The following is a 15,370-nucleotide window of genomic DNA, read 5'->3' on the forward strand; positions in this document are numbered from 1 at the left end:
TTTTTCCTGCCCACAGCATCCCTCTCGCTGTAGTTTGGCTGTTACTTGTCCTGGCAAGGGCTCCTCAGATCTTTGCTGGGCTTCTATTGGCCTTCCCAATGCCTCCTCAGACCCGTATGCAGCCCCCTCCAACCTTCTTATGCTCCCCCATGCTTTTTGCCTGACTTTTCTGTCTCTTTCCCATTAACAACCTGTATGTCTGTTCTGGGTCCTATTCTTTTTAATATGTTTGTGAGTGACATAGGGGAAGGTTTGGTAGGGAAGGTTTGCCTATTTGCCAATGACTCTAAAGGCTTGATATTCCTGGAGGGGTCTGTAATATGGTAAATGATTTAGCTTTACTAGATAAATGGTCAAACCAATGGAAACTGCAGTTTAATGTTTCCAAATGTAAAACAATGCACTTGGGGAAAAGGAATCCTCAATCAGAATATTGTGTTAGCAAAAACTTCAGAAGAACAGTCTCAAAATGGGTGAACAGTGCAGTCAGGCGGTAGGGAAAGCAAGTAGTATGCTTAGCTGCATAGCTAGAGGTATAACAAGCAGGAAGAGGGAAATTATGATCTCGCTTTATAGAGTGTTGGTGAGACCACATTTGGAATACTGTGTTCAGTTCTGGAGACCTCACCTACAAAAAGATATTGACAAAATTGAATGGGTCCAAAGACGGGCTACAAGAATGGTGGAAGGTCTTAAGCATAAAACGTATCAGGAAAGACTTAATGAACTCAATCTGTATAGTCTGGAGGACAGAAGGAAAAGGGGGGACATGATCGAAACATTTAAATATGTTAAAGGGTTAAATAAGGTCCAGGAAGCAAGTGTTTTTAATAGGAAAGTGAACACAAGAACAAGGGGACACAATCTGAAGTTAATTGGGGGAAAGATCAAAAGCAACGTGAGAAAATATTATTTTACTGAAAGAGTAGTAGATCCTTGGAACAAACTTCCAGCAGACGTGGTAGATAAATCCACAGTAACTGAATTTAAACATGCCTGGGATAAACATATATCCATCCTAAGATAAAATACAGAAAATAGTATAAGGGCAGACTAGATGGACCAGGAGGTCTTTTTCTGCCGTCAGACTTCTATGTTTCTATGTAATGAAATTGTACATATATACAACAGAGACAAGTCGACCTTTTTGTTGACTATGGTGTCTCACAGCCTTTATAGACTTGTTGCATTTCCGTTAATTACTGGTATTTTTGTGGTCATTGGTTTATAGCGGAAGAAGTTCAATTTCTCAAACTGAAATTTTATCCCATTGTTGTTATCTAATGAGGCACTTGTGTATGGTTTCAACATTGTAAATAGAAGTTTCTATCCTACTGTTAGATCTTTATTTTGGATGGAGTTGTAGAATGGAGGTTGTAGTTCAGTCAAGTTTTGGGAGTCTTTTTCTGGTCCAGCCAAGTGAACCATTTGTCCCAGGCTTTGTAAAATTGTGATTCTTCTTTATCTTGCAATTCCATTATATCTTAATTATAGGAAATGTTGCAACCAAGTTATCTTCTGAACTCAATTTGGTAATTTAAGCAGGACTGCAATTTTTTACAATTTAGGAAATATTATAATGGTTTGGAAAATTGACTTCATTCGAATTATAAGTAGTCCTTGTCTAACGTCCATTTGTTCAGTGAGTGTTATAATGGTGCTGGAGAAATGGACATGGATTTTTAAACTTCTGGCCATCACAGCACTGTTTGCAATCTTCACTGTCAGCTTCCAACAAGAAAAGCCAAAGGGGAAGCTTGCAGGGAAGGTTGCAAGTTATTTCAAATGTCACTCTTGATCGGTTTTTTTCCTGCCCACAGCATCCCTCTCGCTGTAGTTTGGCTGTTACTTGTCCTGGCAAGGACTCCTCAGATCTTTGCTGGGGTTCTGTTGGCCTTCCCAATGCCTCCTCAGACCCGTATGCAGCCCCCTCCAACCTTCTTATGCTCCCCCATGCTTTTTGCCTGACTTTTCTGTCTCTTTTCCCTTAACAACTTGTATGTCTGTTCTGGGTCCTATTCTTTTTAATATGTTTGTGAGTGACATAGGGGAAGGTTTGGTAGGGAAGGTTTGCCTATTTGCCAATGACTCTAAAGGCTTGATATTCCTGGAGGGGTCTGTAATATGGTAAATGATTTAGCTTTACTAGATAAATGGTCAAAGCAATGGAAACTGCAGTTTAATGTTTCCAAATGTAAAATAATGCACTTGGGGAAAAGGAATCCTCAATCAGAATATTGTGTTAGCAAAAACTTCAGAAGAACAGTCTCAAAACGGGTGAACAGTGCAGTCAGGCGGTAGGGAAAGCAAGTAGTATGCTTAGCTGCATAGCTAGAGGTATAACAAGCAGGAAGAGGGAGATTATGATCTCGTTATATAGAGTGTTGGTGAGACCACATTTGGAATACTGTGTTCAGTTCTGGAGACCTCACCTACAAAAAGATATTGACAAAATTGAACGGGTCCAAAGACGGGCTACAAGAATGGTGGAAGGTCTTAAGCATAAAACATATCAGGAAAGACTTAATGAACTCAATCTGTATAGTCTGGAGGACAGAAGGAAAAGGGGGGACATGATTGAAACATTTAAATATGTTAAAGGGTTAAATAAGGTCCAGGAAGCAAGTGTTTTTAATAGGAAAGTGAACACAAGAACAAGGGGACACAATCTGAAGTTAGTTGGGGGAAAGATCAAAAGCAACGTGAGAAAATATTATTTTACTGAAAGAGTAGTAGATGCTTGGAACAAACTTCCAGCAGACGTGGTAGATAAATCCACAGTAACTGAATTTAAACATGCCTGGGATAAACATATATCCATCCTAAGATAAAATACAGAAAATAGTATAAGGGCAGCCTAGATGGACCAGGAGGTCTTTTTCTGCCGTCAGACTTCTATGTTTCTATGTAATGAAATTGTACATATATACAACAGAGACAAGTCGACCTTTTTGTTGACTACGGTGTCTCACAGCCTTTATAGACTTGTTGCATTTCTGTTAATTACTGGTATTTTTGTGGTCATTGGTTTATAGCGGAAGAAGTTCAATTTCTCAAACTGAAATTTTATCCCATTGTTGTTATTTAATGAGTCACTTGTGTATGGTTTCAACATTGTAAATAGAAGTTTCTATTCTACTGTTAGATCTTTATTTTGGATGGAGTTGTAGAATGGAGGTTGTAGTTCAGTCAAGTTTTGGGAGTCTATTTCTGGTCCAGCCAAGTGAACCATTTGTCCCAGGCTTTGTAAAATTGTGATTCTTCTATATCTAGCAATTCCATTATATCTTAATTATAGGAAATGTTGCAACCAAGTTATCTTCTGAACTCAATTTGGTAATTTAAGCAGGACTGCAATTTTTTACAATTTAGGAAATATTATAATGGTTTGGAAAATTGACTTCCTTCGAATTATAAGTAGTCCTTGTCTAACGTCCATTTGTTCAGTGAGTGTTATAATGGTGCTGGAGAAATGGACATGGATTTTTAAACTTCTGGCCATCACAGCACTGTTTGCAATCTTCACTGTCAGCTTCCAACAAGAAAAGCCAAAGGGGAAGCTTGCAGGGAAGGTTGCAAGTTATTTCAAATGTCACTCTTGATCGGTTTTTTTCCTGCCCACAGCATCCCTCTTGCTGTAGTTTGGCTGTTACTTGTCCTGGCAAGGGCTCCTCAGATCTGTGGTGGCCCTCCCGGTGCCTCCTCAGTATGCAGCCCCCTCCACATTCTTATGCTCCCCCATGCTTTTTGCCTGACCTTTCTGTCTCTTTCCCATTAACAACCTTTATGTCTGTTCTGAGTCCTATTCTTTTTAATATGTTTGTGAGTGACATAGGGGAAGGTTTGGTAGGGAAGGTTTGCCTATCTGCTGATGACTCTAAAGTGTGCAATAGGCTTGATATTCCTGGAGGGGTCTGTAATATGGTAAATGATTTAGCTTTACTAGATAAATGGTCAAAGCAATGGAAACTGCAGTTTAATGTTTCCAAATGTAAAATAATGCACTTGGGGAAAAGGAATCCTCAATCTGAATATTGTATTGGCAGTTCTGTGTTAGCAAAAACTTCAGAAGAAAAGGATTTAGGGGTAGTGATTTCTGACAGTCTCAAAATGGGTGAACAGTGCAGTCAGGCGATAGGGAAAGCAAGTAGGATGCTTGGCTGCATAGCTAGAGGTATAACAAGCAGGAAGAGGGAGATTATGATCCCGCTATATAGAGTGCTGGTGAGACCAATTTGGAATACTGTGTTCAGTTCTGGAGACCTCACCTGCAAAAAAGATATTGACAAAATTGAACGGGTCCAAAGACGGGCTACAAAAATGGTGGAAGGTCTTAAGCATAAAACATATCAGGAAAGACTTAATGAACTCAATCTGTATAGTCTGGAGGACAGAAGGAAAAGGGGGGACATGATCGAAACATTTAAATATGTTAAAGGGTTAAATAAGGTCCAGGAAGCAAGTGTTTTTAATAGGAAAGTGAACACAAAAACAAGGGGACACAATCTGAAGTTAGTTGGGGGAAAGATCAAAAGCAACGTGAGAAAATATTATTTTACTGAAAGAGTAGTAGATGCTTGGAACAAACTTCCAGCAGACGTCGTAGATAAATCCACAGTAACTGAATTTAAACATGCCTGGGATAAACATATATCCATCCTAAGATAAAATACAGAAAATAGTATAAGGGCAGACTAGATGGACCATGAGGTCTTTTTCTGCCGTCAGACTTCTATGTTTCTACGTCCTGCCACTACGACATCAACCAGGACGGCTGGGATTGTCATCACTGAACTGTTGTGATTGTGTGACATTGCCATTTTCAACTGCATCACTTAACAGCAGCAATCCTGGTCCCAATTGCTACTGTTATTTGAGGGCTGTCTGTATGATAATAGCTGAAGGAAATTAACATACATAAGGTGCTTTTTTTAAACAGGCACCTGTGAGGAGTCCTGAACAATTCAGAGCCCTTGGACTTCTAGCTCCAGCTGGGGTGCTGCTTGCTGGTCCTCCTGGATGCGGCAAAACACTGCTTGCGAAGGTAATTTTGGCTGCTTCTTTGCTCAGAGAATACCAACATTCAAAGGTCACTTTTCCCACCAATCTGATTGCATCTGGTTGCTGACGCTTAGGATCTTGGACCTACTGTTGTGAAACTTCTCCCTGGTGTTAATCTGATTAACCAATCCTTCAATTTGCATACATCCTGTCTATGATTATTTTATCTCAAAGAACAAAGCATCTATCAGCATCTAAAGAAATCTCTCTAGCTATGTCTTTATTCAAATTAAATTTAATTATTAGAAAAGTAGCCTGTGGAATAAAAATATCTAAATAATTAAATTCAGGACATATATGAACATTATTATTTAATAATTATAATTATTTAATAATTATAATTATTTAATAATATTTATTTATTTAATAATTATTATTTATTTAATAATGATATTTAACATTTATTTAATAATTATATAATATTTATTTAATAATAGAGTCCTTGGAGAGGGGTGGCATAAAAGTCCAATTAATAAATAAGGAATAAATGAATGCATTAATATATCATTCTTTGTTTGTCAGTCTCATTTCTAACAGACTGAGAAACGAAGTATTCCACACCACCCAAATTCATTAAACAAATGCATCAAGCTCAGAATCAAAGTACTTGTGAAATTCAGAAATAGACAATAAGATGTCATCAGCATATAATTATATTCTAATGAATTGTGAGGAAAAACTTCAGATATTATGATTCTATCAAACAGTACAGGCTGAACATTCTAAAGATGCATCCAAGGACCAAAAGGATATTCTTCTGTAGTGTTTTATAGGATTAAAAAACTGAGATTTAAAAAGTGGACTATTTTTTGTTGTAAGCCACATCGAAGCTATATTTAACTAAGGTGGCTCATCTATGAAGACATAGATGAAGACTCATCTATGCCACCAGGCTTGGGGCCATTAGACTCTAGCCTCTGGCCGACAAATGTAATGTATGTTTTGTTTGAATGAGAATGATTGACTTTTAATGTTACTGGGATTTTTTGATTAATTAGTCTAAATTAATTGAATTTAGGAGAGAGTCCTCGGAGAGGGGCATCGTATAAATCCAATTAATGAAACAAACAAACAAACAAATAATATAACTGCTTACAGAATTATCAAAAGTTTTTTCTGCATCAAAAAATTGCATTTGCCTAATGCAATTTAGTCTTTTCTGTCTTTATACAAATCAGTCCCATTCACTGTGAAATTCAGTTATTTTGCTTCTAATTTCCTGTATTTGTATTTCTGTACTATAAATTTTTTAAATGAACTGCTTGAGGAAGCCAGTATTACATTATGGTAATACAGTAGTATAAAATTTTAACATTGTATGGATTTTCATAGATAAAAGGCATATGTTAGGATAATGATGATGATGATGATGATGATATGAAGAAATAGGAGTCCACCTAGCTTCCTTCTGCAAGAAGATTGCACACAGTAATTACAAACAACAAAAAGTAGCAACTTGTGAAAGTAGCAACAATTGCAACAAATGCAGAACAATAAGTGGATAAACGTCACATCTGGTTTAAACATCTGGATGGCCATGCAGCCACCCATAATATACAATAACTAAATTATTTTTTACTAGGCTGTAGCAAATGAATCTGGACTGAACTTCATTTCAGTGAAAGGCCCTGAACTCTTGAATATGGTGAGTTTTTTCTAGTTTGCTTGGTGACCACTCTCTTAAGTTTTTGCTGATACAAATAATTGTTTGACTGAACTTCATAATTTAGCTATATACATACAGTGAAAATGATTCTTGCATATGTATACATTGACCACGCCTTTCCTTTTACAGTACAGATAGTCCTCAAATTACAACAATCATTGTGACTAGAATTGCCATCACTAAGAGGTCACACGACTGCACCGCTTAATGAGGGCAATCCAAGCAGTTGTCGTAACTCCAGATGTGGAGGTTATTATGCAGAAAGTGGAAGGATCCCAGAAAAGAGTGCAGATTGCCATATGGAAACATAGACCGTGTAGGGTGCGTGCATGTGTGTATGTGAGCACAGAAAGGCCGAGGAAAGAATTTGGGTGCATGTGAGAGAAGGAAGGGAAGAAGGGCTTGGTGCATGCAAGCAAAGAGAGGGCAAGTTGCGGGGAAACTTATCCAAACACCTTGTGACCTTGCCTGCCAACTTCCCTATAGATTTTGCTTGTAGAAAACAGGCAGGGAAGCCCATCAATAGGAATCGTGATTGCAGGACATTGCTGCTTGTCATCAATACAACCTGGTTACCAACCACTCAACCTTTGTTCACATGATCGCAATGGTCATAACTTCAAGAAACAGTGCTCAGTCTCTTCATTCAGCACCAACATAGATTTAAATGGTCTCTGAACAAATACAGCTTCATAAGTCTTGGCAGATGTTAAATAAGTTTAATAGGTCACCATATAACCATGCTCAATTTTACAATGTTTGTTGCAGCAGTCATTAAGCAAAAATGGTGAACCAATTTGTCCCCTTGGATGCTTTTTTGTCAGAAACTGAAAGTAAATATTGGAAATTGGCAAAAAAAATTCTGAAAATCACAGTCATATGACTTCAGGACATTGCCATTGTCATAAAGCCAGTTGTTAAGCGCCCAAAATGCGATCACATCACCACGTGTGTCTTGTGTGTTACAGTTGTTGGAACTTTGAAGTCAGGTTGTTGGTAGCTCTTGGAGGGTTTGTCATAATTCAAATGGCTCCCAAGTATCTTGTCACTAAGTGAGGACTGCTTGAAAGCAGAATTACAGAAAGTACAGGAAAGAAGTAGACCTAACAAGCCAAAGAAGTTAAAGACACGCAATAAAAGAAAATGAAAGGAAATTAATTAAATATAGCTTGCTTAATATATTTGTTAAAGAAGGAACTGATGAATTGAATTTGGTCATTCCATCTTGTCTCGGTTCCATAAATTTACACTCATTGACCAGATGATAATTGTGGCTAGAAAACTGTGTACAATTTCAAAACTTGTTTTGTATCTGGTCATGGCAGAATCCTAAGCATGAATTAATCAGTGACCTGATGATAAATTCTTAAATGAATTCTTCTAAACAAGAAAAAATTGTTTCTTCTAAACCAGTTTTTCCCAACCTTGGCAACTTGAAGATATCTGGACTTCAACTCCCAGAATTCCCTAGCCAGCATTCTGGGAGTTGAAGTCCAAATATCTTCAAGTTGCCAAGGTTGGGAAACACTGTTCTAAACAATCCAATTTCTTATTAAATAAGATTGCAAAAATAAGACTGCACAGAATTTCATAGAAATGTCCTTTACCTTCCTCCTTGCAGTATGTGGGGGAAAGTGAACGAGCTGTTCGTCAGGTTTTCCAACGTGCAAGGAATTCAGCACCTTGTGTCATATTCTTCGACGAAGTGGATGCTTTATGCCCTCGGAGATCAGACCGTGAAGTGAGTCTCTAAAAACATTCCCCCAGAGATATTTAACTACAGGTTGCAGTGTACATATAAATTTGTTATCCTGCATGTTTTTAGAGCAGCCTTGTGATGTAAATTAAAATTGGCATTGTACAAATGCCACATCTAGATGGGAAGAAAGGGATTACTAAATGTATGCTACAATAGAATTTCAACCCATCTTTGCAGACACACCTTATAATTACCATGTCAACAAATCCAAAGAATTAGAAATTCACTTGTTTGTGAGATGTGTAGCTGTAATAAATTTCATAAATTGCTTTTCCGCTTGGAATTGGAAGGTAACCCTGCATATCCAAATCCATTAATGGTAATTCTGCTATACAACCTTTTTTTTTTTTTTGAATATTGATTTATTCATTCATTCATTCGATTTTTATGCCGCCCTTCTCCTTAGACTCAGGGCGGCTTACAACATCATGGTATAATAAATTAGAAATGCTTGCATTTGGGGGTTTTGTTTTTGTTTTTTTGAGTGATCAAAGGTCAACAGGGAAGAAAACCAAGGATATGAATCCTGCAATGAATCCTGCATTGACCAGGGGGTTGGGCCCAATGACCCTGGAGGTCCCTTCCAACTCTATGATTCTACGATATGGGAATGATGAATGTTCTAGGGCAGTGATGATGAACTTTTTTTAATTTGGGTGCCAAAAGAGGGTGTGCGGATGCTATCATGCATGTGCGAGTGCCCACACCCATAATTTAATGCCTGGGGAGGGCGAAAACAGCTTCCCCCATCCCCGGGAAGCCCTCTGGAGACCAGAAATGGCCTATTTCCCAACTTCTGGTGGGTCTAGTAGGCTTGTGTTTCACCCTCTCTAGGCTCCAAAGGCTCCAAGGCTTCCCTGAAGCCGGGGGAGGGTAATAATGCCCTCCCCTACCCCTACCCGGAAGCTCTCTGGAAGCCAAAAACACCCTCCCAAGCCCAAAATCAACTCGCCAGCACACGCATGCACATTAGAGCTGAGCTAGGGCAACAGTTTGCATGCCAGCAGATATGGCTCCGCATGCCACCTGTGGCACCCGTACCATAGGTTCACCATCACTGTTCTAGGGATTTTCTTTGAAATCCACAGTTGTCATTTTTATCTTACTCCACGTTCTTATTCTTATAGTCAGGTGCCAGTGTCCGTGTAGTAAATCAATTGCTTACTGAGATGGATGGCCTGGAATCACGTCGCCAAGTGTTCATTATGGCAGCTACAAACAGACCAGGTATACATCATCAAACAATCAGATATGATCTCAAGTAGTTTTATATTCTATGTGTGTGCAACGTGCCTGTGAATTGACAGCTAATTGACTTGTGTTCATGAGCTAATGATATTTCCACACATGGTGATAGATAAAGAATTTAACATGATAGGACCAGAGAGATCTTGCTTCAAGGCCACTCACAGCAATATATACTTATTGGATCCTTTTGGTCAAAGTTATGTGTCAGCCATATCTATCTCACAAAATAGGGTCGCCCAGAAACTAATGCACATTTTTTTCTTCAACAATTATTTATTGAACATAATGAAACTTACACATAAAAAAGAATGATGTTTCTTCTACACTCCCTATTTTTCCACATAATCTCTGTCCTGTTCTATGGCCTTCCTCCAGCAAGACACAAGGGCGTGTATGCCCTGTCGGTACCACTCCTTGTTCTGATCCCAAAGCCAAACTGCCTTCTGATGGCCTCACCCTCTGTGCCCAGCGACTAACCGTACTTCTGTTGACTGCAGATTCTCCATATACTGTACACAAACGTTTGTGAATGTTCCCAAAATTTCTTTTTCCGCAGTGAGAAATTCAATGATGACACGCTGCTTGTAATGTACATCACTTACAGACGCCATTTCGAAACACTGCTGCAGCTACGCTATTTGTCTGAAGTAATGCAAAATGTATACATGCACTCCTGACAATTCAAATAATGTATATCTAAAGTTTGGCATTACTGTAGGTTGAGAAAAAAATGTGGTGCATTACTTTCTGGGTGACCCTCATAGTTGGAGCAAGGAAAACGATGAAATGATTTATCCAGTGCTCCTGAGTGAAAGATGGGATATAAATCTAATATATGAAAATAACTGGTCTTTGGATAGAGTGAATTATGAAGCTGCTAGATTTGTAAGTGAACACAGTAAAAAGTTTGTTGAACTTGGTGAACACACAAGCTGGCTCATTTTTGGGTGGAGTGGAGTGGTTGAGTGAAACTGGAGATGAGAGCCAGTTTGATGTACTGGTTAAGGCACTGGACTAGAAATGGGAGACTGTGATTTCTAGTTCTCTCTTAGACATGGAAGCCAGCTGGGTGACCTTGTGATACCTTGTCTTACAAACTTAATTGGTTCTGGGACAAGGTTCTTAAGGTGAAAAGTTTGTAAGACGAAACAATGTTTTCCATAGGAATCAATCCATCCTCATTTAGGTTTAAGTATTACTTTTCTGTAGCATCAATCAGTGCTGATTTAAAGGATTGTAGAACATCTTAGCTCTTGTTGCTGGATCAGCTTCTGATTGAGGAAGAGAGTTAGTCCTTTTGTCAGTCATTAATGGAGGTTGGGAAGAGAATTGTGGACCAGATAGAAACCTTAGTGGACAGTGGGCCTAAATCTTCCATGTCATCTAAATACAAAGAGTTACAGATGAACAACAAATTGAACCCTGGAATTTCTCAAAAATGTTTTGCAAAAAGCTCTCCAGTATAATGCAAACAAAATTAAAATGGTGAGACTAGTTTTAATTTTAAAACCGCTGTGATCATTTGACATTGCTGCACAATAATCAGTTTAAAGTTATCCGTGCTTTTTGTAACATACTTTAGTGGGTAAGTTATTGTGTCTGGTGCAATTGGGTTTTAGCGGACCCTTCTTCAGTGGATTGTGTTTACAGATAGTCACAGAGTTCATAGGCACTGGATACAGGAGCATGAGGGCAAGAAACTGTTTCTAAGCAGTTTTCATGGGCAATAGCTTCAAATACTAAGTTGTGATTTCCTACAATTAAATTGGAACGGTGCCGATAGGATGTAACAAGGAGCTCAGCTTGCATTGTCAGCACACACCCTAAGTCATAGGAATATTTTTCTGGGATTTCAAAGCTATCCAGAAAAAGGGAGAGTTGTTGTTCTCTGTGTTCTCATCCTTGTTCCAAAGTACTGCTTTGGCTTTGTGCATGAAACAGCATGTCCCTACTAACAAAGACTTGTCATAGTCCATCCTTTCATGAACTTAAACTAGCACGTGTGCACTAATTATGAAGCAAGAGGCACATGGCTTCTTAAAGCTGTTCCATCCCTATTACTGAGCTTGAATATTTATTTCTAGAAATGTTGGTTTTGTCCTCAGCAATATTTTATTTGGGACTACTGAGTAATGTTCCTCCTATGCTCTCTATTTTGTATTTAAAGGATGGATACTTTTTTTATTTGTTTTATTATATTATTTTAAGACATGGGTATATTATGCATGGCATTGGGCCAGATTACATCTAAGACCGCCTTCTGCCGCATGAATCCCAGTGCCCAGTCAGGTCCCACAGAGTTGGCCTTCTCGGGGGTCCCATCAACCAGACAATGTTGTTTGGCAGGGCCTAGGGGAAGAGCCTTCTCTGTGGGGGGGCCGGCCCTCTGGAATCACCTCCCCCCAAAAATTCGCACTAACCCCAGCTTCCTTGCCTTCCGTAAAAGTTTAAAGACCATTTATGCCACCAGGCTTGGGGCCATTAGATCTTAGCCCCCTGATCAACGAATGTGTAGCATGTTTGGTTGAGTGAATGGTGATGAATGTTTTTTTAAAAAATTCTATTAGAGTTTTTAAGTCTTTTTAGCCATATTAATTGGATTTTTAGATGTATTATGTTGTTCTGATATATTGTGAGCCACCCCAAGTCCTCGGAGAGGGGCGGCATACAAATCCAATAAATAAATAAATAAATAAGTAAGTAAGTAAGTAAGTAGGTAAGTAAAAGCACAGTGTTGTTTATAAAATATTGACTAGAGATAATTAACAGTGTTTGAATAACATAAACTTTTAAAAATCAAAAAGAAGCACTGATCATGTTGCTTGATTTGGTAATGAAATGTTTGCAAAAAGCAAACTCAAAGGGCACCAAAGAACCAACATTAAAATATATATAAAGCAATGTTAACTATGATTTTGGAAATGTCAGTGTTGATAAGCACAAGTTTGTTTGATTTTTACATCCAGAACTAAATATGGCATTAGTAATCAATTACGAATTACATCAACATATTTGTAGTATGTGTGAAGTGCTCCATTTCTTCATTTTAAGTTTCATGGTTGTAATGTATATTTATTTTGGATATTCTTATTGTTTTACAATGCTTTTTATTGTTTTAATTGTTTTTATACTTTTTGGAATTATAAGCCCCTCAGAGACATTGATTGAAATGGAGGGAGGGGTGGCTACAGAAATTGAATGAATGAATGAGATGAAATGAATGCTTGATACTAAAAGTCTCAGTTGCTCTTATTTTATATATTATTTACATATTACATTCTTTTAAAAAAACTAGACAAAATAAAATAACAGCAGCAAAAAAGTAGCACTATTTTTTTTAAAAAAAATGAGTTTTTCACTTTTTAATTTTTTTTTGAGAATGTAGCCACCCCATAACACCAGTGTTTTTATTTGTCATGTTATGTAATATATTGTATATGTGGGAACCATTCTTGCTTGAATTTGATGAAGTTCCTAATCAGGAATTATTGCAATTTTATATCTTTCGCCAATGTTGGGCAAAATGTATCCTAACAGCTATGAGCATATATCTCAAAATATTGTTATATTTCTCGTTGATATATTCTGATGCTTAGTAAAGGAACAAATTATAATTTTCTTCTGAATTTAATTTTCAAAAATGTTTCTCCATTGTAACATGTATATATTTCCACTACTTTTAAGTTTTTCTCACACCTCCATCCCATGTGGTAAATGTTCCATCTATTTTTTTTGTATTTTCAACATTTGTTGCTGTATGATTTTTTTAAAATCTTGGACATTATTTGTGTAATTGTGAACCATCTGTAAGACATTTTGTACCAATTATCTTTTAGTTGTAAATTATGAAAACAATATATATATTTGGTCCATAATTCTTATAATGGTTGTGCTGTGGTTGTTTTTTTTTAAGTTTTCCACCCATCTAATATTATCTTCCTATTTTCCCACTAGATATTATAGACCCAGCTATTTTGCGTCCAGGAAGGCTGGATAAAACACTTTATGTTGGTTTGCCACCACCTTTGGATCGCCTTGCAATTTTAAAGACTATTACTAAAGTAAGTTTTTTAGTTTTTAAAAGAAAATTGTATTGTTCCTAACCATGAGTCTAATTTGGGTGTCGGAAACTCGTGGCTCTAGAGCAGTGTTTCCCAACCTTGGCCACTTGAAGATATCTGGACTTCAACTCCCAGAATTCCCCAGGCAGCATTCGCTGGCTGGGGAATTCTGGGAGTTGAAGTCCAGATATCTTCAAGTGGCCAAGGTTGGGAAACACTGCTCTAGAGCCACGTGTGGAACTTTCACCCCTTTTCTGTGGCCCTGTCGCAGCAGAGGGATGAAAGAGCTATCGTCCTGTCATAGTGGTGGTAACGGGCAGAGCCTTAATGCGGGAGTAAAGTGCCTCTGTATTTGCCTTTGCGCGGCAAGGAGGAGTCAGGGCTGTTCCCCCCTTTCCTCAGCAAGCCAGGCCTGGAGGAGCACAAAGAGTTGCGGGCTGAGTGCCGGAGGGTCAGAAAGCATACTCCAACATTGTTCTATCACGCATTTCCAGTGCACACTGCTCCTGAATTGGATTTGATTAGGGGGAAAAGTAGGGCGCTTCTAGGAGAGAAGCCTGGCTGGATTTCCTTTTGGCGTATGGGGGAGGGAAGACCCAATAACCCCTCCATGGCCTGCCCATTGCTCTTTCAGCACCTTGTGCAGTACAGTGAAAGCGTGATTCACAATGGGGGAGACAAGCTCTCTTTCTCCTCCTGGAGCCCATTCCCTGCCCCACTCACCCCTGGCAACTCTCCAGGACCGCCTTCTGCTGCACGAATACCAGCGCCCGATCAGGTCCCACAGAGTTGGCCTACTCCGGGTCCCGTCGACTAAACAATGTTGTTTGGCGGGTCCCAGGGGAAGAGCCTTCTCTGTGGCGGCCCCGACCCTCTGGAACCAGCTCCCCCCTGAGATTAGAACTGCCCCCACCCTCCTTGCCTTTCGTAAACTCCTTAAAACCCACCTCTGCCGTCAGGCATGGGGGAACTGAGATAACTTCCCCAGGCCTATACTGTTTATGTATGGTATGTTGTGTGCATGTTTTTTTAAATTATGGGTTTTTAGCTTTCTAATTATTGAATTTGTGTTATACAGTGGTACCTCGAGATACGAGTTTAATTCGTTCCGGACCTGGGCTCTTAAATCGAGCAGCTCTTATCTCGAACGACTTTTCCCCATAGGAATTAATGTAAATAATTTTAATTGGTTCCAGCCCTCAAAAAACTCACAAAGTTAGTCTAAATTATGCAGAAAGACATGTTTTTAATGAAGAAATGTACATGTACATATAAATGAATAATGAAGTTTCTTTCACTTAACTTGTAAACTTTCTTAAACTTTTAAATTTACATATGTTCAACTTCTCTGCCACCCAATCCTGTAGGACAGAGGTCCCCAACCCTTTTTGCACCAGGGACCGGCTTTAAGCGATCAAGAGAGGAATGGGTGAATGAATGGACGGAGGGTGGGAAGGAAGGAAGGAAAGAGGGAAGGGACAGGAACAGAGGAAGGAAGCAAGGAAACTTATGAAAGGGGAGAGTAAGAGAGGAATGAGTGAAGGGAGGGAGGGAGGGAAGAAGGTGGGAAGGAGA

The 15,370-nt window shown here is 38.7% G+C and overlaps 1 protein-coding gene across 1 annotated transcript in view; it reads left to right on the forward strand.

Moving 5' to 3' along the window:
• The window catches only part of NVL (nuclear VCP like), a 72,146-nt gene that overhangs the window by 37,375 nt on the left and 19,401 nt on the right, over nt 1-15,370 (forward strand). The window contains exons 15-19 of the mRNA XM_070734343.1: nt 4,940-5,044; nt 6,644-6,706; nt 8,349-8,468; nt 9,614-9,713; nt 13,689-13,795. Of these exons, the coding sequence (XP_070590444.1) occupies nt 4,940-5,044; nt 6,644-6,706; nt 8,349-8,468; nt 9,614-9,713; nt 13,689-13,795 (495 nt within the window). The remainder of the gene's footprint in view (nt 1-4,939; nt 5,045-6,643; nt 6,707-8,348; nt 8,469-9,613; nt 9,714-13,688; nt 13,796-15,370) is intronic.

The sequence above is a fragment of the Erythrolamprus reginae genome, chromosome 1, assembly GCF_031021105.1.
Source record: "Erythrolamprus reginae isolate rEryReg1 chromosome 1, rEryReg1.hap1, whole genome shotgun sequence".
NCBI classification, from domain to species: Eukaryota; Metazoa; Chordata; class Lepidosauria; order Squamata; family Dipsadidae; genus Erythrolamprus; species Erythrolamprus reginae.